The sequence below is a fragment of the Coturnix japonica genome, chromosome Z (genome assembly GCF_001577835.2).
Source record: "Coturnix japonica isolate 7356 chromosome Z, Coturnix japonica 2.1, whole genome shotgun sequence".
In the NCBI taxonomy this organism is placed as follows: Eukaryota; Metazoa; Chordata; class Aves; order Galliformes; family Phasianidae; genus Coturnix; species Coturnix japonica.
Window position 1 is genome coordinate 13,078,762 of NC_029547.1, and position 22,329 is coordinate 13,101,090.

The window sequence follows — 22,329 nt, forward strand, 5'->3', positions numbered from 1 at the left end:
TTCAGTCTCCCAACTTTAAGATAGATTTGTTGTTGTTAATCTGTCTTAGCAAGAGCATTATTAGTATTGTTGCTTATCATCTTCCTGTGCAAGGCCTGTATGTGAGACCAGGCCAAGGAGGAAGCTGGGGAACAAGGAGGGGAGGGGGTCACACTGTCAGACTTATGTTGTCAAAGATGCTCTTTGGTGACAAAAGGGTTTCTCCTTCATGCTAACTAATGATAGGGCAGTATCAGTGCTGCTGTACATCCATACATTAGCCTCTGCTAGTAACTTGTGCTGTCTCCATCATTTTTAGGGACAGGTTCTGGGCTGAAAGTTATTCCTGGGATACCTGTGGCTTTGTTTTTCCTTTTCTTTGTTCCACATCCTTGCCTCCTGCTCTCTCCCTTTCAGCCTCCCCCTTCTTCCTGCTCCATAATGCTCTAAACTCGCTGCTCTGTTTTCCTTTCTCTGCGGTGCAGCACTCTGCCAGCCCATTGGTGTCACCGTGCTGCTTCCCCACTTCTACCATGTGAGCAGGGGTGGTAGGAGTGAAAGCAAGGCATTTACTAAGGCATTTTGCGTTGTGTGGAGACATACGTGGAAGCATAATGTGGTGAGGAAGAACACTCTGCTCGGACACGCTGAATATAAGGGAAGCACTCTCCAGACACTTAATAGGCAAAGACAGAAATGTGCAACTGAAGGAGAAGGCCAACACTAACACATATAGACTAACGATATGGGTGTTCTGTGGTATGGGGAAAGTACCACGTTGGAGAGTGTCTGAAGGGTAAGCAACTAGAGGCCAGCAGAAGGTATTTGAGAATCCCACCACAGACACATTGGAGAGGAGCCCATGCTTGCACCCTGTGCAACTGCAGGGCTGCTGCAGCCTGTTCTCCTCTTAACAATATGCTGACAGCCTCAGCCCTGCAGCATGCTGCGTATTGCCCTGCACACAGTGAGCCCCCAGGTGGTCCTCCTCAGTGCTCGTTAACTGTATGCCATGCCTGGTGTGCTGAATATTAATCAACACCACTTTGCTCATTTAACATAAGATCTTCCTGCTATTATTGCTCCTGTTTTTATGATGCAAATGATATCAGACATCTCACAGCTATTCCAGCTGTGCACTGGGCTGCAAGCTGGCAGGGGAGCAGCCACAGCTCCCTGAGCTGCTTCTGATGTGGCAGAGGTTTGTCTGTAGGCTGGGGTGGGTGGATGAGGATGAGGAAGGGAGCACAGCAGGCTGGGAGCCCGACACATACAGTCAGCCCCTGGTGGGAGAGGTGCGCAGCAGGTAGCTGGTCCCTGTCTGGCAAGTAGGGTGCAGGGAAGCACTGCTTAGGGGTGGCTTCCAAAGGACATGGAGCAGACTGGCAGCACAGCCCACAGAGGGTTCACTTGCTTGTGTCGTGCTTCCTCAGTGTCAGCGGTGCTGAGATTGGAACCTTCTAGGGGACAGAAAATGGGGTAATTACATCTCGTGAGCATATCAAGTACTGAAAATCCATGTAGTTGAGAGCTGGTTGGGGTTTTGTTGTGTTTTTACTGTTGTTATTGTTGTTTGTTTTTAACAGAACTTAAGTCCTGAGGCCTAGGGGGTTGTTAAGACAAGCAACCCTTCCTAGTAACCCCTGTCCTGTTGGTTGGAGCTCTCCCACTATCCCTGAATTCTAAGAGAAATGGCAGGAGGCAGACTCCGTGTTCCTAACAGTGATAGTCAAGGCTTCTAGAAACAGAAGTCTTATGGGGAACCTGATTGCTGAGTCTCCAGAAGAGGAGGCTCAGGGGAGATTTTATTGCTGTTTACAATGACCAGAAAGAAGGCTGTATCAATGTGGGCACTGTCCTTCAAGGTAACAGTGATAGAGCAAGGTACACCAGGGGTGGTTCAGATTGGATATTAGAACAAACTTCTTAAAAAGAGTGGTTAGCTATTGGAACGGGCTGCCCAGCGGGGTGGTGATGTGGTACTGAGGACTAGATGATCTGAGGCATCTTTTCCAACCTCAACGATTCCATGGTTCAGTGACACCTGGTTGACTCCATACGGCAATCTGCACCACACCTTTCAATGACATTCAAAGCAGGTGAAACCAAAATCGAATCAACACCACGTCTCCGCACCACAGCCACCTGCACCACCTCAAACAGCAGCGCCCTGCCCCGGCTCAGCCCCCGCCCGCCCCCGGGCCAATGGCCTGCCGCCCGCCCCGTCCCTCCCCACACGCGGGGCAGCCCCCGTTAAACGCGGGTCCGGAGCGGAGCGGCGCGCCGTGCCGTCCTGTCGCGCTGCCCGGCCCGCGGCCGCCATGGGGTGCGAGCGCGGCGCCGCCCTGCTGCTGCTGCCGCTTGCCCTGCTACTCTGCCCGGGCCGTGCCGCGCCTCGAGGTAAGGGCCGCGCGCCACCCCTCCTCGCTTCAGCAAGCTTTCCTTCATTTTTTATATCGGTGTATTGGGATGGGGTTGCCCTGAGCTAGAGGAGTCGGGGCGGCTGCCTGCAGTGAGGGGAGCGGTGCGCGCCGACTTCTTCACCCACTAACGTCGTCAAAAACAGCCTGGTTTTGTGGGGTCCTTGAGCATCACAAGGCTGTTTTGCAACTGCAAGATGCAGGCTGTCATAAATGAGAGGCAAAGTGCTGAGCTGTGGAAAGTCGTCGAGAAAAGTCCGCTCCGTGAAGCAGGACTTGAGTAGGAAAAAAGGTTTCTTAGTCCAGCAGCAAGTTGTACGGCGGCGTTACGGACACACTGAGCCAGCACCTGCTTTGTTTTAGAGCTCAGCAGCTGCGTGTAGCTGTGGAATGGTGTTTGACGTTTTAATAGGTTGTGCTTAGTCGGGCACTTGAAGAGGGTCTACAAGAGAGGTTAATTTAGCCGTGTTTGCTTTAATAAAGTTCCTCTTGATTGAAAGTATTTCTGAGAATTGTACGGCTTAAAAAAGCAGAGGCAGAAAAAAAACGAGTTCAACAAAAGGCAGACTTGCAGTTTAGCCGGGGCAGTGGCCAGAGATGGACTCTGCTCACATCCTTTGATATTCCTGCGCTTCAAAATCAGGCTCTGGGTTTCACTGCTGGTGACAAGAGTGTCATTAACGGTCTTGGAAGGTGTTGAGCAGTAGTGATGTTTTCATACTATGGATAGTTGTGACTGGTGGGCGACCTTGGAAGGGTTCTGAAAGCTGGTATACTGTGTCAGCAGAAATAAAAGGAAAATCTTTTGTTCACTGTTCTGTAACTGATTTCTCACCCCTCCTTAAGGCTTTCTGCCATGTACTTTAGTTCTTGCCTTAAGTGTTGAAAGTTTTAGGACCTATCTACAAAAAGTGGATTGCTGCTATTTAATGATATTGCTGTTTTCATGGAAGGTTGTGCACAATCCTTCAAAAGGAAGGAACAACAGCAAAGCAGGGAAAGCAGAGGGGATAAGACTCCTGGACTATGCTGCAAGTGGGCTCATTTCAGCTTGGTGGAAATGCACGCACACACTTGTGCTTACAGGCATGCCCAAGTCTTCCCTCCTAGTGCACTTATTGAAACCAGATGTTCGTGCCTTCCAGCTTTGGCAGTCCTGTCCTATTAGTTTGTTTTCAAGCCTCTCTTTTGAAGGAGTGGAATGAAAAGATGTGATTCACCTTAAAAAATGAAATCTGAAATCCCTGTAGATCTCTCTTTCATGCCCCACTCAAACAAGAAATTGTCTCTGTAAGGTTTAAGAGTTGTGTTCCTGCCAGCTCTCCTAAGGATGGAGAATGAATTATTATAGCATCACTGATCTTCTATGCATATTTGCTGGCATGTGTAGTTGATGTGACGGGATGGATTCTGACATATGCACTTGTGAAGGTACTCCAAGAGAGAGTTCAGTAGTGTACTGCTGAAGGACTGTGGAAAGCAAATACCAAACAAACCAAGTATTCATTTATAAATACAAATTTAAAGAAGTTTTTCTATAGTTAGTAGTTACTTTTTTAGTATTTTGGTGTTTGATATGAGGTCAGCAAACAGACCTAGGATGGAAAAGAAGCATGTTGTTACGTTTTTCACTGTAAGAGAATTCAGTGCTGTGTTCCAGTGATGCAGTTGTATTTTAAGAATGTTTGTTATCTCCAAAATGATGATGTACACAATCACAAGTTACATTTTGGTCTTTTGCTTGACCAGCTGCTTTGCTTCATGTAGACCAAAACTGATGAAATGTTTAAACTTTAGCCACTGTTGTCTGGTTTGCTGGTTTCAGTGGGAGCAGTGGTTGTCCTGGGATGCTTATAAGTCTAAACTGTGGAAGAAAGGAAATTTGACAAGTTAATTTCAGATGTTTGTTGACAACAATATTACTAATGCATGCAAGTCAAGTACCTGATTATTTCTGCATATTGTCTTGAGAGAGAATGACGAGATCCTTGGAGTCAGTAAGGATTTAGACGTGAGCTATGATCTAGATTTCATTGCTTTTGAGAGGTGAAGGGAAAAACATCTTCACTTCTCTTTTTTTGGAAATGACATCAGTGTCCAAATGGATGGATGCTTCAGAATGAGCAGTGGAAGCAGTATGAACCTAGGTTGTCATTTGAGTGAACAAGGTTTACCATGTGGCTGTGGGTAGGACCATATACCTGTGTGATTGTGCTGTGGATGCTCTTGAGTCTCATTCTTCTACAGGTGTATGGAAACACTCTTGCATTAGGATGGCCTTGTCTGTGGAGTAATAGTGGTGTGCGATGGCTAAATATGCCCATGTATTTTAATAATGCTTGCGCATAGTCATTGATCAGTCTTCCCTGGAAGGTCATAATGTATATACTACTCTGACAGCTGTAGGCTCCAATGGGAGATTGCTAGGTTTCCTAGTAGAATAGTTTTGAGTTTGGAGACATCATGGCTTTAGAAACATTGAGGAAAAACTAGCTTGTTGTTTTAGGAGCGTAAGAGAGCTAGCATACTTAGCAGTATAATGTTTAGACCCTTTGCTGCTGCAACATGTAAAAATTGAGAAGAAAAATTGGAAATAGCTTTCACTCTGCCATAGGTTTTTTATTTTTTGTCAGACCTCTCTTCCTTATCTGTGCCAGAGGGGAAGGATGAGTTTTATTTATATAATGCATCATCTGAGAAGTCAGTGAAGTGAGAAGGAGGTTATGAATATCATATTACTTACCTGGTTGTTTAGCACTTTAATTGATGCCCTGCAAATGCCGTCAAAATAATTCTTAGGATAAGCACACCAGAAATCTGTCTGAGAACTTTGATGCTAGATTATGAATGTAATTAAAAAGTGACAAAAGTACTCCTTTTAATTTATGAACGCTGGAATTATTGGAATAGCTTTTTTGTTGGGATATATCTCAAAAGATACAAAAATCTTAGAGATCTACCCAGAAGTATTTGAGAACCTCATTTTGAAGACTAAGTATTTATGTTTTAATAAATTATCACGGAATAGAATCTCAGAGTGGCTTGGGGTGGAAAGGACTTTACAGATTACCTGGTTCCAAGCCTTTGCTGTGAGCAGCATTGCCACCGACCAGCCCAGGCTGCTTAGGGCCCCATCCAGGGGTAGGGCATACACAGCTAGTCTGGGCAGCCAGGGCCTCACCATCTGCTGAGTGGAAAAAATTATTCCCAGCATTTTAATCTAAATCTCTCCTTTTCCTTTGAAACTGTCCTACTTTGTCCTGTCACTGTCAGACTAAGTAAAAGTTGCCCTCCATCTTGTTTGTAAGCTCCCTTTATGCACTGAAGGCTTCAGTGGGATCTCCCTGAAGCCTTCTCCAACACATTGCAATAGTGGATGAACTGGCTTCAGGATACATTGTTCTTGGCTCATTATTGTATTCAAACTGCTGTTGAAACTTCTGTCTTTCAGTTATTGATCTTCTTTCATATGCCAACAAGAGAGAGGTAACAAGCGTCCTGCAGCAAGCACTTGGGGATCCTACGCTGAATGAAGTGTTCTTGCTTTCAGCGTTCAAACTGCAGCCAAAGAGCACAGCCACTGTATTTGGCCTATATTCACCAGCTGATGACAGGCAGTATTTTGAGTTTACAGTAATGGGACGGATGAATAAAGGTGAGTTGTTTGTATTAAGCAGGGGAAAATTAGGATCGGGTCCATCCTTATTGGTATGTCACAGAGCAACGTAGAAAATGATGTGATTAGCCTTTATGCTTGGGTCATTCGTGTTGCATGTTGCCACCTCTCAAGGTAAGTGTTGGAAGCATCTTCCCACTCTGCTGCTTTGTCCCACTCACAGGATGCTGTGCTCTCCTGCCCAGGGAAGCAGACCCCACAGTCAGCTGGTATCACAGAGCTGGGAAATGGGGTGGGGAAAAATATCAGAGAGAGGAATCGATTTGTTTTTATTTTTTTTTCTTCCCCTGGGGGACAATCACTGGTTCTTATTACTCAGGAATGTGAGGGACACATGCACATGCTACCTCATGCATATGAAAGGCTGGTTCTTTCAGTGACCCTGGGGGTTAGATGTGACTATGCAGAACAAACATTCCTAGCACTTAAAGGACTTTTTGGGTAATTTGCTCTTAATTTATTGAAAATAGTTCACTAGAAATCAGAGTAGAAACTTGGGCACATTTTTAGAAATAGACCATATCCATGTATATAAAATGTATTGCAATATTGCAGTCCAGTGAAAAATTACTAAGTGATGTGAGTTATTGTTGTTCCACTGACTTCGCCACTGCTATGATTATTTGCTGCTGCCATTATTGTAGTCAGACAGCTGTGTAAGCCTAATTATGAGAAACTCTACTGAAAAATTTAAGTTCAGATGTAGGAAAACTATTCTACATGCTGAAGAAAAGCACAGATTCTATTTGGAAACTGCAGAGAAGTAAGCAGGTTAAAACAATGATATTTTTGTCAGGTCTTCCCAAATTCTTCTGAAGTCAGAGAATAAGACTTTTTCTGATGTGTGCCTGTTGAGAGTGGGTGAGATATGGCCATGCAGTTGCATTATTAACTGTAGTACAGTTCCTTATCACTTAATTAAGTGATGTATAACACATACTTTCTGTTCTTCCTATTTACACATGCACACACAATTATACCTGTAAATGTTAAGTAGAAATACAAATGTATGTATTTGTGTGTGTAAATTATTTTAATCTCATCACACTCTTCATTTGATTTGCAGGAATACCCACATTCCTGACAATTATTAATATACTTTAACAGACTTGGTGAAGCTTTCTGATGGAAAGTTGTATGGTTTATTTTAGTTCTGTCCTTGGTTTGTTAGTGTTGTATTTGAGAAGTACCCATGACAGGCTTGTGCTATACAGATGAGCAACATGAAGAAATTTTTGCTCTTAGTGACTAGCACTGTTTTTTACCTTTGGTAGTTGCAGGAGTCTTGAAACCTACATGTTTTGAAGGGCTGATGGATCGTAGAGAGGCTTTTCAAAGCAAGTCTATTCCACAGAGGTGTCTTCACCTCCTTTTTATTTTAATGCACCTTGTTTGAGATGTGTGGCAACGTGTGAGTAGTAAACAGTGTTTCACAATGATTCCATATGCAGTTTCTCCAGAAGTGTCAAGTATCCCATATGGCTACTTCATACAAACAGTAAAAACACATCCATGAGATCATCATGCGAGTAGAAAATACAGAGTGTAGGGGCTTCTTATGATCCTTTCAAGGCTGGAGATTGTCACTTCAGCGATGAACCAACGTTGATGTCTTATCAAAATGTAATGTCTAAATATGTTGACTTTGGAAGGGTACATATGTGTACCTTCACAGGGTAAAGTCTCATCTGAGTAGCCCAGATTTTTAGAATATTGGGTATTTTACAATGCCACATTTATTTGTGGGCTGCATTCTTCATGGTTTGCTGATGTTTCATTTTTGTTGTGATAGTAAATAGAATATGAAGTGTTTTTTAAAGCATGCATTTAATGTGAGGTTTTTCTTTTCCTTTTGATTTGCGAAGTCCATGTTGAGGTCTTGCCTGGCTCAAGATTGACTTATCTACATTGTGTGCCACTGAGAGTAAGATTTTGCCACTATATCCATTCAGTTTATGTTATAGTTCAACTCTTTCTATCACCTTTGTGTGGTATTACTGATGCACAGTGGATTGTTACATGCATGAGTTAAGGAACTGCTGGTCAATTTGTTTTGTCCAGTGTATTTTTTGAGTCAAATTGCAAATAGAGTCCTTGGATTGCTTATCAGTTTTGAATGGTTCCTTTCTGAAATAAACATTAGTAAATGCATAAAACATATAAAATATTTTATAATAAATATATAATAAATAAATAGTCAGCGAAGTGGTCCCGATTTACTGTCAGGATTAGTAGTTTCATTGAATGTCTCTTAAACAATGTGGATAAGACGCTTACTCTGGGGAATGCCAGTGTAAGGCATCATAGCAGCAACAATGAATTCAAGGTCTTGGATGGGTTAAATTGTACAGAGGCTGTGATCCAGCAAAATCTCCCTTCAGGACCTACTCTAGTTTACCAGATGGGTATTTGGCTTTGGCTATGGAAGGAATACTTTATCCTTCATCCGAGCCAGACTGCTGCTCGTCTTGAAATTATTCTGGCAGGATCTGTTCAGAGCCCTGCTGCCATCTCCTCCTCCTTTCTCTAACTTATTGCTGCATTTAGTTACTCTGAATACAGGGCCCAGATCTGAAGACCCTGCTATTTTATGTTGCAGCGTGCATAAATATTTACATAAGTAAAATGCTTGCAACGTACTCTGTCTTGCCAGGTCTTAGAGCTGGCCAGTAAACACTATTAGCAAGTTACTGATGACCTCATGCACCTTTGCGGAAATCTCAGCACTGGCAGCATCTTGACTTAGACAACAATGAAAACATTCCTGATATTGATCACAGCTGCTGAGGCTTTAGTGCTAGTGTAGACTTAAAAGATGGAGACATACTCTGCACTATTCATGCTGGAAAATCTGGGATATTTTAACTCGACTAAGCAATTAGAAAAATTGTGAATCTTTGAGTTACTGGATACATGTCTGCTGCTGACAGAGATATCACAGCATGAGAAAGTGTATTAGTAGTGGAAAATTGATAGGAAAATTTGTTAGCTGAGTAGAGTGAATTCACTGTTAGACTCACGTTCTCTCTGAGGTTGATAAAAGCATTTTTGTTTCACTGTCACCACAATTTTTAATTGTCCTCATTTCAATTTAGCTGTTCATTGGAGTTCAGAGTATGTGTGAGCTCCCGCTTGGTGCAGTAGTGGCAACCCTCGTGACCTGAAACAGATGCTGAGAAGAGCTAGCACATTGCTGTAGAGGCATCCAGAGTCTGTGGCTTGACTCCTTAGAATCATAGAATTACTCAGATTGGAGAAGACCTTAAAGATCATCAAGTCCAACAACAACCTAACCATGCTACTCTAACAACCTTCCACTAAATCATGTCCCTGAGCACCACATGCAAATGGTTTTTAAACACATCCAGGGGTGGTGACTCAGCCACCCTGTAGAGCCTATTCCAGCGCTTAACAACCCTTTCAGTAGAGAAGTTTGTCCTGATATCCAACCTAAACCTACCCTGGCACAACTTGAGGCCATTTCCCCTCATCCTGTCACCAGTGGGAAAAGAACAGCTCTGCTCTCACCTCAGAGTCACCTTTCAGATAGTGGAAAAGAGCAGTAATGTCTCCCCTCAGCCTCCTTTTCCCCTGACTAAACAGCCCAACTTCAATCGTTCCTCATAGGGCATGTTCTCCAAGCGCTTCACAAGCCTTATTGTCCTTCTTTGGACCAGCTCCAGCACCTCAGTGTCCTTTCTGTATGGAGGTGCCCAAAACTGAATGCAGTACTCGAGGTGGGGCCTTACCTCCCAACTTGGTATAATCTGCAAATTTATTGAGGGTGCACTCAATCCCCTCATCAAGCTTGTTAATGAAGATGTTAAATAGAAGTGGCTCCAGTACCAAGCCCTTGGTGCACAATACATTACTGTGAGCAAATAATGAACTTTGCAGAGCTGGTGGTCAGTGGGATCTTTGCTTAAAGATCTTTTTAGCACAGCTGAATTGTTAAGTGATGTCTGGATGCATTCATCTCATGGCTTCCACAGCTATCTGCATGTTCAGAGAACCAGAGAGAGATTTTTGTGGGTCTGATCTAAGAGATTTAGCTTGCAGATCCAGTTTCATAAGGAAGGAAATGTTTTGAAAGTATTATTCAGTGTGAAAGAGGTTTTGTTTGTATGCTGTTCTGTTTTTGATCCCATTTTGTTTCCATTATTTATTGTGTGAAGTAGAAAGCAGGTAATTCACTGAAGCCTCAAATTTAAAAGTAGGGTAGGGGGCAGTCATCTTTAATAGTGGGGATTGTATTTTCTGCGTTGTATTTTGTTTTCATTTACAATTTGTTAGCCTGAAATGCAGATTATGTGCTTGGAATCATACTTCCTTCCATTGCTTTAATGATGCATTTGGATACACGGTCACATGGCTTTGCTGAGTGCAGTAAACATCCTGGAAGTTGATTTTCTAGCTGTACATCTCTGCTTTGGGATACTTCTGGGGCTATCAGATGTGTACATGCGCTAACATTGATAGCAGGCTGTCAGCTACACCTGTTACCTTCATCACCGTTTTTTTAGAATGTTATATAGTTTAAGGTGATATGTTTTTTTGTTTCAGCCTATTAAAAAACATAGAGAAAGCAGTGGAAAACATTCTCTGCAATATCTTATATACATTATATATTATAAGATATTATGTATCTTTTAATATTCAGCAAGGCATTTGATACTGTCTCCCAGGACATTCTTATAACAAAGCTGAGGAAGTGTGGGGTAGATGAGTGGACAGTGAGGTGGGCTGAGAACTGACTGACTGGCAGAGCACAGAAAGTCGTCATTGTCAGTGCAGAGTCCAGTTGGAAACCTGTAACTAGTGGTGTTCCCCAGGGGTCAGTGCTGGGTCTGGTCTTGTTCAACATCTTCATCAATGACCTTGATGAGGGGATAGAGGCCATCCTCAGCAAGTTTGCTGATGATAAGAAATTGTGAGGATTGGCTGACACACCTGAAGGCTGCGCTGCCATTCTGCAAGACCTGGACAGGCTGGAGAGCTGGGCAGTAAGAAACCGGATGAGGTTTAACAAAAGCAAGGGTAGATTCTTGCACCTAGGGAGAAAAAATTGCATGCACCAGTACAGGCTGGGGGATGACCTGCTGGAGAGGAGCTCTGCTGAGAGGGACCTGGGTGTCCCAATGGATGGCAGGTTGGCCATGAGCCAGCAGGGTGCCCTTGTAGCCAAAAAGTCCAGTGGCATACTGGGGTGCATTAAAACGAGTAAGGCCAGCAGGCCAAGGGAGGTGATCCTCCCCCTCTACTCTGCCCTGGTGAGGCCTCATCTGGAATATTGTGTCCAGTTCTGGGCTCCCCAGTACAAAAAAGACAGGGATCTCTTGGAAAGAGTCCAGCGGAGGGCCACTAAGATGGTGAAGGGCCTGGAGCATCTCCCCTGTGAGGAGAGACTTAGGGAACTGGGTCTGTTTAGCCTTGAGAAAAGAAGGCAGAGGGGGGATTTGATCCAAGTTTATAAATACCTGAGGTGTGGGAGCCATAGTGGTGAGGCTGGTCTCTTTTCAGTAGTGCGTGGGGACAGGACTAGGGGTAATGGGATGAAAGTACAGCATAAGAAGTTCCGCATGAATGTGCGGAAGAACATCTTTACAGTGAGGGTGACGGAGCACTGGAACAGGCTGCCCAGGGAGGTGGTGGAGTCTCCTTCTCTGGAGATATTCAAGATCTGACTGGATGCCTACCTGTGTGACCTGGTGCAGGGAATGTGCTTTGGCAGGGGGTTCGGACTCGATGATCTCTAGAGGTCCCTTCCAACATGATTTTGTGATGTTACAAACCAGGAGCTGCACAGGAGTTCCAATGATTCTGATGTGAAAGCCGGTGTCCCATTTATTCTTAGCATTTATGTCTGCTTTTATTGAAGATGACATGAGAGAAAAATACCAGAGCCATTACAGATTTCCACAGAATTTTGCTTTATCTGTCACCCTTTGATTAGTCTTTCTCTGTATTTTGTGCCAGTGGTGCTTCGCTATCTGAAGAATGATGGGAGGTTGAACTCGGTGATTTTTAGCAACGTACACCTGGCTGATGGGAAACCCCATGCTGTCATCTTGTGGCTGAGTGGCCTGCAGCAGGAACTGTGTACAATAGAGTTGTATCTGGACTGCCTCCAAGTAGGTGCCATTCAGGACCTGCCAAAAGCATTTTCAACTCTATTGGAGGGATCGGCCGCAGTAGAGTTACGCACCTTCCTGAAGAAACCAGAGGTGAGCAGGAATACTGGGAGCAGGCTGAGCACTTGGAGGGACCAGCAGAGATCTTCTGGATTACAGAATCCAGACTTCTGAAATAAATTTAAATACAAGTTCCTTATGGAACAGCTGAAATCTCATTTTCACTGAGCCCAGTAATCTACTGTTCATTTTAAATGTAATTTTTAGCTTATTTAAAAAAAAAAAAAATCACAGTTTCTGTCACTTCTGGTGTGAAGTAAGTACTCCTTGGGGACTGAACTTTTGAAAGCTCTTGGCCAATGCAACAGATGCAGCCCTTCATGACCATTTTAGAAGTGCTCTTGGCTTATGCATGTGCTTTTTTTTGTTTTAATGGTGATCCATGTGGAGTGAGAAGACAAAAGAAAGGGCAGCTCAGGTGGTGGTAGATGAATGTCAAAACCTCATCTGTTTGTCTACAGCTAGAGCTTTTCTGCCTCTCTCCCAGCTAGGGATTGTCATTGCCTCCTATCATTTCCGTATCAATAGTCCAAGATAAACAGTATCTTCCACAACCATCTTCCATCATCCTTAATGTAAAATGTGCGTTAGAAAGTGAAAATGCATTCAGCCCTCACACTACATCGTTGCTTTATTTCATTGCAGACCTGAACACTGGGAATCACTAAGGTGCCCACTTACTTGACTTGAATGTAAAACATGTTTGAGACATGAAAGATTTCTTTGGATTCAGTTCAATAAAATGACTTGTATACTGCGGATGTAAAACTAAACTAAAAAAACCTGAATTTCCTGGTATGTTAGATCACATGATTTGGAATAGGAAGGTGTGTGTGGGGTGGGGGGGAAGAACAAAAATCACAACTATATCAAAACCTGTGAGGCAGAAGTTTGAGATTTCATTACAGTTCAGATAGTGATGAGTGGTCCTGGAGGGACAGCATAGGAGCCTTGCATACTAAGGAAGTGGAGATCTCTATGAAAAATTAATCTTTCTCTGGTAGTTCATGTCACTTCCACCATTGTACCCAAATTATGAGCCTATTTTTTTTCTCACTTCAGGATACACTGGATGAGCTGAAGCTGGTAACTGGAGGAACGCTTGCCGAGGCAAGAAACCTGCAAGATTGTTTTCTTCAACAGATTGAATCTGCTCCTCAGTACACTGGTAAGGCCAGCAACCAGTTCATCAGATACCAATGCAGAGAGACTGTGATGGTGAATATTAAAAATGAAGATAACCTCTGTAGACAAGTAATAATAATTATTTCACTCAGTTGCATCCATGATAATATCCCGTGAATATTTTATAAATAGCTCAGTTTGGAGAGAAAACAAACATAATTACCAGTGGTAACACACAATGCTGTTAATCTATGAGAGGAGGTTGTCTGATGATTAAAAGAAGCTTTTTAGCATAACATCATAAGACCATACTTCTGTTATGTGATCTATTTGTGTCAGAATTTATTGACCATCTGAATGCCCTGGACATGGTAAGGATGAGAGATGAGGAGCAGCACAGGAGTCTTGAGTGTATGCTGAAGCAGTTACAATGCCTGTGCATCTGTTTGGGAAGAAACAATGCAAGCCAGACATTATAGTTCTGGCACTTATGTTCATCTGCTGGGCTAAAAATTGGCTGCAGGACCAATTCCTTGTCTTCCTGTGCTACGTATTATGAAGACTGAGCTGGGAATAGGGGAAGAAAAGGGAGCAGGGGCTATTGGGATTCCTGCAAGGATGCACTTGGCTGAATGCAGTCCCATGTGACAGGCAGGTGTGCTCTCTAGTCTCTCAACACAGCGAACCTGGGCTGGACTGCCCTATCTGAACTCCTTTCTAGTCCCTGTTAATCTATTTTTTCTCTGAAAGATAGCTGGAGGACTTCATGCTGTACATACAACATGTAAATGTGTGGCTTTGGGGCTGGGGGGAGGGAGGAAGTGGAAATAAAAGTTTAGGTCTGAAATAGGATTCAGGAAAAACTCGTTTTCTCTTCCTTTCCTGTCCTCTGCCCTAACCCTGTGGTGTTGCTACTTTAGGTTAGAGTAGCTTTAATGTCACTGGGAGACAAGATGCACAGTTTGTGTGAGAGCGTCTTGCCTATCTTATGTGCATGGAGGAACTGATGCTTCACAGTTGGAATGAAATGTTTTTGGCTTGTAGCTAAGTAAATCCTCTGTTGCACACATTTCTGTTTTCTTGCTTTTCAACATATATGTGTCTAAACAAAAAAACACAGCTTTATTATTGAAGGTCTTCCTTTGCTTTCCTGCAAATCAGCAGGGATTTACAAATACACAGGAGGGTATTTGTGATGTATTCTGGAAAAACTCTCTGCTTTCTGAGCAGCGATTCCAGATTGCAGATTTGAAGCTTTCTCATTTATCACTTTTTTTTTTTTTCTCATTATAAATAACGTGACTTGTAGTAGTAGAGAAAAATATTGTTTCTCCCTGGCTGCCTTCACTGTGGCTGAGCAATTTGGACTAGCAGCTCAAATTCTGTTGTTTATAACTTCTGAGTGAAATTAGTATCATATTAAACCTTATATTAAAAAAAAATATATTAAAAAACCTTCACAAATTTATTCAAAGTCTCAATAGTCAAATCCAGTGAAGGAACAGATGCAGATGTTCCAAAAGCAATATTAACTCAGCTGCCTTACCCTTTGTCCCTTCTACAGAAGCAATATATCACATTGCCACAATTTTACCTTCAGCCAGAAAAAACAGAAATGTAAATGCTTCTTCCATGGGTGTATAAGACCTACATATTTTGGTAAAAACATGTTTTCATATTAATCAAAATCACTGGAGGAGAGCTTTTGAACTGAAGAACTGCATGATTTTGACTGTGTGTCTGGTCATTGTTCACTGTGGTAGCAGTAGCATTCCTTAGTGCTCAGCATGTGATACTGGAACAATTAGGCAGTATAGCAAAGAGCTATCACGTCAGAATGGACCTTTCGAGGACAACTGGTTCATGTAGGGTGCCTGAACATGGCATTGTGTTAAATAAATAAATAAATACACTAATTTGGTGCTACACACCAGTTTTTAAGATTTTGTTATGATTTTTTAAACCTATCTATACTTAAAGACTGTGGCAACACACAGACAATAGTAGCAATAGTAAAGAGAGCTTTGGAGTCTTTGTATTTGATGGATGTTTTCTTCCATGGATTGGTCCAATTTTGAATGTACTGTCTTCTGGAAAGAAGTTCATTACATGTGTTAGGAGATGCTTCCTTCTGTTTGTTTTGAACATGCCTCTTTATAGTTGTGTGTTTAACTTCTGTATACATCTTATTTGTGTAGCAGACTGACAAGTAACCAGTCTGTTAACTACTGTTCATCCCTCAGTCATGGCTGGTTTCCAGTTTTGGCCTAGTAACTAAGATCTCTCTGAACAATGCTTCAGGACTAATTTTGCTGTGGCGGGGTGCTTGAGCCAGCTCCAAAGAGAGCTGTAAGAAAGCATGGTATGTATGAGGTATTTCAGTGGCCTGAATTCATACAACCTAGTGAACCTGGCCAACTGCTCCACATCCAAGGACCTTTAGAAGACCCAAGGAGAATGCTTTAATAAGCTCTCTCCTACCTGAAGAGAATATCCCTCACTTCACAGTCACACTTGATTCATTTCACGTCATCACTTTTTTGGCAGTACACGCCTTTGTGAGCAACTGCTGTTAAGGCTGAAGCACAGGAAGGGTAGTATTTCATCAAAAATCTCTGATGAACGCATTGAGAACTCTGTAGGATTGACAGCCACTGCCTTTGAGCTGGCCTGATACATTATTAGTTTCAGATAAGCAAGGTCATCCCACTAGTTTTATGCTTTTATTGCTCCCTGTTTTTTTCATATTTTAATAAAAAATACATTTTAAAAAATGTTATTTGTAAAATATATAACAAGTTTAATACACATGTGTAGCCCAAGGCAATTTCTGTTTGCTCTGTGTGACCCAAGCAAGCCAAAAGGTTGGACAGCCATGTTTTAGATGTCTAGGTCAAGAACATGGTTTAATGGGGAAATAATGGTGATAGGTGGATTGTTGGTCTAGATCTTGTAGGTCTTCTCCAACACTGTGATTTCTGGATTCTGCTATTGTGAAAGCTATTCTGGTAGATTGTTACTGACTCGTAGACTGTAGCTGTATTGGGGAAGTACAGAAGTAGGACAGTTGCAGGGGAGAATGGGTAGTAGGAACTGGATAACCATTTAGCTTCAGTATGTACCTGTGTCTTACCCTGCCCACTCCCAGGAAAAATGCCACTCCTCAGTAGATCTTACAACATGCTGTGTCCCAGCAGCGCCCTGAAGGACCTCTCCAGATTTTCACCATGAATCATCAGCCATTCTGCTACTGGTAAGGCTTACCATAGGTCTTGGCTTTAAGTGTAGGAGGAAAAAAATATTAGTTGGTCACCTGCTTACGCTTTGCTACCTAGATTTGCCAATAGGATGCATAGCTCATAGCAGTATAACATGTTCGGTCTGCCTTAACAGTGGACAGTCTGCAAAATTTAAGTGTGAAAAATAGACCTACTTTTTCATTCAAATGCTAGCCAACAAAGAGACATCTGAAATCTTGAGATTTTTTTTTTGTCTGATTTCAGTCTGTAATGCCAAGAATATTCTATGCTTAAAAACAATACAAGCAAAACAAACTCCAGTATCTGGTCTGGCAGTTTGCGTACCTGCCAAATTCTGCTAGGGGATTCTGAAATACTCATAATATTAACTTCTGCCACCTTCCTGCCCAAATAACAATAAGAATGGGGCGGTCAGAGAGGCAGGTTAGATTGTTCCTGACTCTTTACACTTGTTGGTGAGAAAATATGAAATGAAGAAGTAGCATACATGGAATTGTACAGTTCACACTAGAATGTTTGAAAACATTGAAAAATGCTCTGAAGTACCAAACAGTGAGGTAAACATTAAGAAAAGCATTTTTATGCAAGCTTTCAGTACTCTCAAAGTAATACATGAATAAGCCTCCCTGAAGCCATTGGGCATAATATCAAAATATCCAGCCTGCTTAGAATGCAAATCAGCGTGTATTTGTTGCATTTGTTTTGGCGTATAGACTTTGAGAAGGAAATAATAGGAAGTAAACAAATAGCTGCTTGAGGTAGCTGCAAACTCCTAAGTGAGCTACAGACTGAAACTAGTGTGCTAAACATGCTCTTTTGTTCTTCCCTGGCATTGGGTCAAAACTAATGTTTTGCTTAACAAATAGGAATCTTGTGTAAAAATTGTAGGTCAGTTCTGTTCCTTTCCTGTAGTTCTTTATGGATGCAACTTTTTTGGGCTTTTCTCAGAATTTTTAATTATTTCTTGGTATTGAGAACTGTCTGTTGAGAATTTGTAGCCTGTTGAGTAGCTGCTTTGTGTACCCCTCTAGAAGGAAAAGTGACTGTGGAACTAGTGTGCAATGCATTGAGTAGTAGTCTTTGGGAAGAAAAGCCAAGTGACTGCACAGGTACTAAAAAGGCTGCTTTGGTCAGAGCTGCTGGTTTTTGTACATGGAGCTACATGATGAGCTGGCTCTGAATGTTGAATGGTTTCACTCTGGAAAGTGTGCAGGAATTGGTTGTGGTGACATGGATTGTATTTAGGCAGTGTGACTCCCCCATCATGTGGCATACTGTTGAGTTCAGTCCAGTAGAATCTTGTTCTTGCAAACTCCGTAACACTTAAATACTGTGTTTTCTCTAAGCATAGCTACAGGATTTAAGAAACAGCGGTGTCTGGCCTTGGCTGTTCAAGATGTGACCATCCTGCCATTCAGAGTCAATATTGACAAATGAAAGAATGTTATGCACTGTGTGCTCTTCTATTGCTGTTTCCCTACAGGTGATTTTAATAGGCAGCTGATGAATCAGATGGTGCAAATGAACCAGATACTGGGAGAGGTGAAAGACCTTCTCAAACAACAGGTACTGTGTAAGGACTTCAATGTGAAATATCCCAAGCTTTGTGACTTCAGTGGGGTTAGCAGAGAATTTGTGTAAGCAGTAAGCTTCTGCATAGAGTTCATTGCCTCAGATGCATGACACAGTGGAGAAGAAACAACCTGGTGGATCCTTGTACAGGTATATTTGAACTGAATATGAATTTGTTCCAGTTGTTCCTTGCTCTCAGTACTGGGTTGCAAGGCTATTCTTAAGCATGTCATTCTTAATGAACCTACTGAACTGAAGTATTACCGTTACCACTGTCCTTAACTTTATGGAGTACAAAGAACAACTGGTTTCAAGATGTATTCAAGATATTTCAAGATGTATGTATTTTGCATTGTCTGAGTGCCATGTTGGGGAAAACTGTAATGGTTCTGTCAGCCAGATGTAAACTACCTGCATCCAAACAGTGTTTATTTTCTGTATTCTTAAGGTCAAGGAAACAACCTTTTTGAGAAATACCATAGCTGAGTGCCAAGCATGTGGTGAGTATTCTTGCACTGCTTGTAAACGGCAACTATATGAGATGTGCATTCATTTAAGAACTAACATCAGTTTTACTTAGCATCTAAGAAGTACGTTTAGAAAATCTGATATCCAAAGTTCTTAGATATGTTGATCACAAAGAGAAAAAGCTTTATCCAGTAATCCGATTATCAGATGAAAAAAGGTTTTTGTACCTCAGTAGGTTTATAAAAACTCGTAAATAAGCAGTGCTGCCTAACAGTGCTGTCAGTCCTTGCTTTGCCGTGATGATGTACCACATGTTCCTGGGGAAGGAGGCACTGTCATCAGTCTTAGTGGGAAGACAAGGGAGGAACCATATTCTGCAGTAGCTGGTGTATGTCAGTCTGAGGAAAACCCCAGATAGTGTGTCTGAAAGTAGTTTGATTCTCTGGGTTGCCACTGGTTGACAGCAGTAAGATCCAAAAGAAAGTGTCCACCTTTCACTAAATAAAAGAGAGATATTCCCAAATGCTACAGCACGGCCCTTTTACACAACTGCAGGACTCGCATGCTCTCAGTATAAAAACAGAAAATAGTCCCTCAGTGAGTGAACTAAAGGGCCTTACAGGTACAAGGTCTTTTAGATTGTTTGTCCCAAACTATCTGCCTTAACGAGATTGAATTGAGCTCCAACCAAGTTAAACTATGCTAGTGCTGGAGAAAAAGTCTTTAATCTTGCACAAATGCAAAGAAGGAGTTCACACGGTGGTACCAGGTGTCAACACCAGCCAGAGCCTTGGGAAATCTTAGTTTTGCACAGTGCTGGTCTCTGTGTGTCTGACCCAGTGTGCTTACGTGTCCAATTGTGCATTCATGGGCTGCCAGCTGTTGCGTCTTTATTCCCTCTACCTGTCAGATATGTTTTTATAAAATCAGGGCATTGTTTTTCTTACAAAGTAGTGATGTTGCTAAATACCCAGGAGAGTGCCTCATACCTTCAAACTTGAGCATTTTTTGGTCATCTGAGGACACTGGCTTTCACAGTTTTCTTCCCTGGCCAGCAGTAGATCTGTACTGGGACTGACCTAGCAGGAGGGCCTCCACACGTAGCCAGGAGCAGCATGGGAACCTAACAAAACAGCCTTAATTTCCCGCGTCTAGGGATGAAACAACCTGCTGGGCCATTGCCAGCATGAGATCTCTTCAGCCATAGCACAGCTGGGAGCAGTGTGTAGAAACATGAAGTCCCAGCTGAGCAGCATCCTGGGGATCTTTTCAGAACATTTGCCAGCCGAAAGCCATGATTGATGTTTCTTTCAATTGCTAAAACTGCTCTTCTCTCTGCATTAAAGGTTTGGGAGCTGTGAATTTTCCAACTCCGCTTCCTAGGCAGAGCAAACCCAAGTGTGAAACAAGTTCCTGCTTCAGGGGAGTCAGATGCATGGAGACAGCTGAAGGAATTCAGTGCGGCCCATGCCCTGAGGGACTCACAGGGAATGGAGTGACATGCTCTGATATTGATGAGGTAAAATAGTAATTTTCACAGAAATAAAAAATGAAAAGCAACTGTTTCATGTATAGCAGTGGATTGCTGATGCTTCCTGTTTGTGACATTTGCTGACTGCTTGCATAGTGCATGTTAATTCATTCTGATTTGATTATACCTCCCTGTTTTGCTGTTGCTACAACTGTATGGAGGTATATGTGTGAGAGCTTGAAATGCCCTGTTGGGCAGGGAAGTTAAAGGAGTCTGTTCCACAGAAGATTCAGTAAATTTTTACATGTGCATAGCTGCAGGAAAACTTACTGTTGATATGGGCTTTGTGTCTTTCAACTGCAGCAATCCTCTACTGGCCTTGGAGACTTAAGACCTCTGTTAATGGTAGTTGTGTTTTCAGCTTAAACCTTTAAGATCTGTGGCAGAAATATCCAATTATTTCTTCTTATGTTTCTTGAGCTGTGCCCAAACAGACATGTAGTTCCTCTCTGCTGTTTTCAGTCTTGAAGCAATTCTACCCATGGTGGCAGCATTGGGAAAAGAAGCCAAGACTGATGTATGGTGTCCAAGTGATTAGGCTCCCTTGAGCAACCATGGTGTACCACCACTCTGCAAGGCAGATCTGAATGTTAGAAATAGTGAGGAGTTTTGCATAAACGATGTCATACAGATAATGCTGTGCATGCATGGAATCTGTATGTGGACTCTGCTACTAAAATGACAACTTGTTGCTGCATTTTGTTCAACAGAAAATAGCTCCTGTAGCAACTGGATTTTCACTTATAAAAGCAGAGTGAGAAAAGAGATAATAAATGGCAGTAGCCTTTTGTTGCCTAATAAAAGTGTCTCTGGCATGTTACTTGTTTTCCTGGGTTAGCTGAGTCTGTAAGCAAAGCAGTTTATTTATGAAGGTTCTCTAGGAATCTCTTCCAGTTTAACAGCTTTCTGCTGAATGAACTATTTTTGTTCTTCATAAAAATTGGCATTTAAAAAGGTACTCTTAAAGAAATCTATGAAAGCGAGGAAGTTTCTAGATTTCTTTAAGAGCTACTGTCATCCTTCCAGGGACTGTTAACATATCTGCAATGAGATCCCTTCTTTACCATCTTGAAGATGTTACTTTTGTAGGCTGTATTTTGAGCTGTAGCTCTACTCTATTCATGATGTAATTTGAGTGCCCTCTCCTGGACACAATAAAAGTCTACATTAAATAATTCCCTATGCTAACTGCGGACATAATTCCATTGAATTGTATGCTCAGTATGCAGTCTGTAACTGCACAGGTTTCATGTTTGTTATTTTATGTGAATGTCCTCTGGCTTGTTCTACCTTCATCTTTGAATATTTTTGTTCCTGCTAATTATAAAAGGAGAAAAGATGCATTTTTTTTTTAACACTTTTTCTTTTTTTTTTTTTTTTTTTTAATTCTTTCAGTGTTTCTTATACATTGTTTTCTCTGAGCCATAAGCATTGTGATGATGTGTTAATGTTTTCAGAACTTCTACAGGTACTACTTAGTGGATAGGTACTACTTAATGTTGATACTTAAGAGGCAGCAGGATACTACAGGATGTAGTTCCTGAACTGGCACCCACAAGGCCACTGAAATTGAGTTAAAACCATTCTGTAAAACCACACAAGGCAGTGAACTAAAAAATGTCTTTAGTCTAAGGGTGGTGCTGCGAGTGTGTGGTATTTTGGGAGAAGTGCTGAGGGTTGCCCGTGGGCTTCTGGTTTAGAAATGTGTGGGTGCCACTGCCACATGCCTGTTCATCTGGCTCTTGTATTTGGTTTACTTCTGACTGTTTGCCCAAATACTAACAAAAGAAAATGCCACTGCTGTTTCTGTGTGTACAAAACACAACTGCAGGACCATTTGCAGGTTGCAACCTTCCTGATAGCATCTGGGCCCCTTCAGTGAGATTCTCATCTTCCAAAGATGAACCTGCCCAGCAAAAGGAAGGATGAGAATCAGAGCTCAGGGCATCAACTACAGGCAAAAATGAAAGAGTTAGCTGAAGACCAGCTGGAGTCAGGCGTACCTGAAACTTCATTCTGCAAGTCAGCTGTGAACAGAACATGGAAAAACATCCAGGCATTTAGTGTTGCATTTAATGTTATCTAGGCGGGTTGACTGAGAGGTTTA

The 22,329-nt window shown here is 42.2% G+C and overlaps 1 protein-coding gene across 2 annotated transcripts in view; it reads left to right on the plus strand.

The window, feature by feature from the left end:
• The window catches only part of THBS4 (thrombospondin 4), a 38,350-nt gene that overhangs the window by 2,085 nt on the left and 13,936 nt on the right, over window positions 1–22,329 (plus strand). Inside the window, exons 1-7 of one of the 2 annotated variants that reach the window (XM_015848619.2) lie at window positions 2,216–2,379; window positions 5,851–6,054; window positions 12,052–12,299; window positions 13,329–13,434; window positions 18,135–18,217; window positions 18,672–18,723; window positions 20,038–20,210. In XM_015848619.2, the coding sequence (XP_015704105.1) occupies window positions 2,301–2,379; window positions 5,851–6,054; window positions 12,052–12,299; window positions 13,329–13,434; window positions 18,135–18,217; window positions 18,672–18,723; window positions 20,038–20,210 (945 nt within the window). In that variant the 5' untranslated portion in view covers window positions 2,216–2,300. Of the gene's footprint in view, window positions 1–2,215; window positions 2,380–5,850; window positions 6,055–12,051; window positions 12,300–13,328; window positions 13,435–18,134; window positions 18,218–18,671; window positions 18,724–20,037; window positions 20,211–22,329 lie in introns of those variants that run through there. The other variant, XM_032441148.1, reaches the window with a different exon arrangement.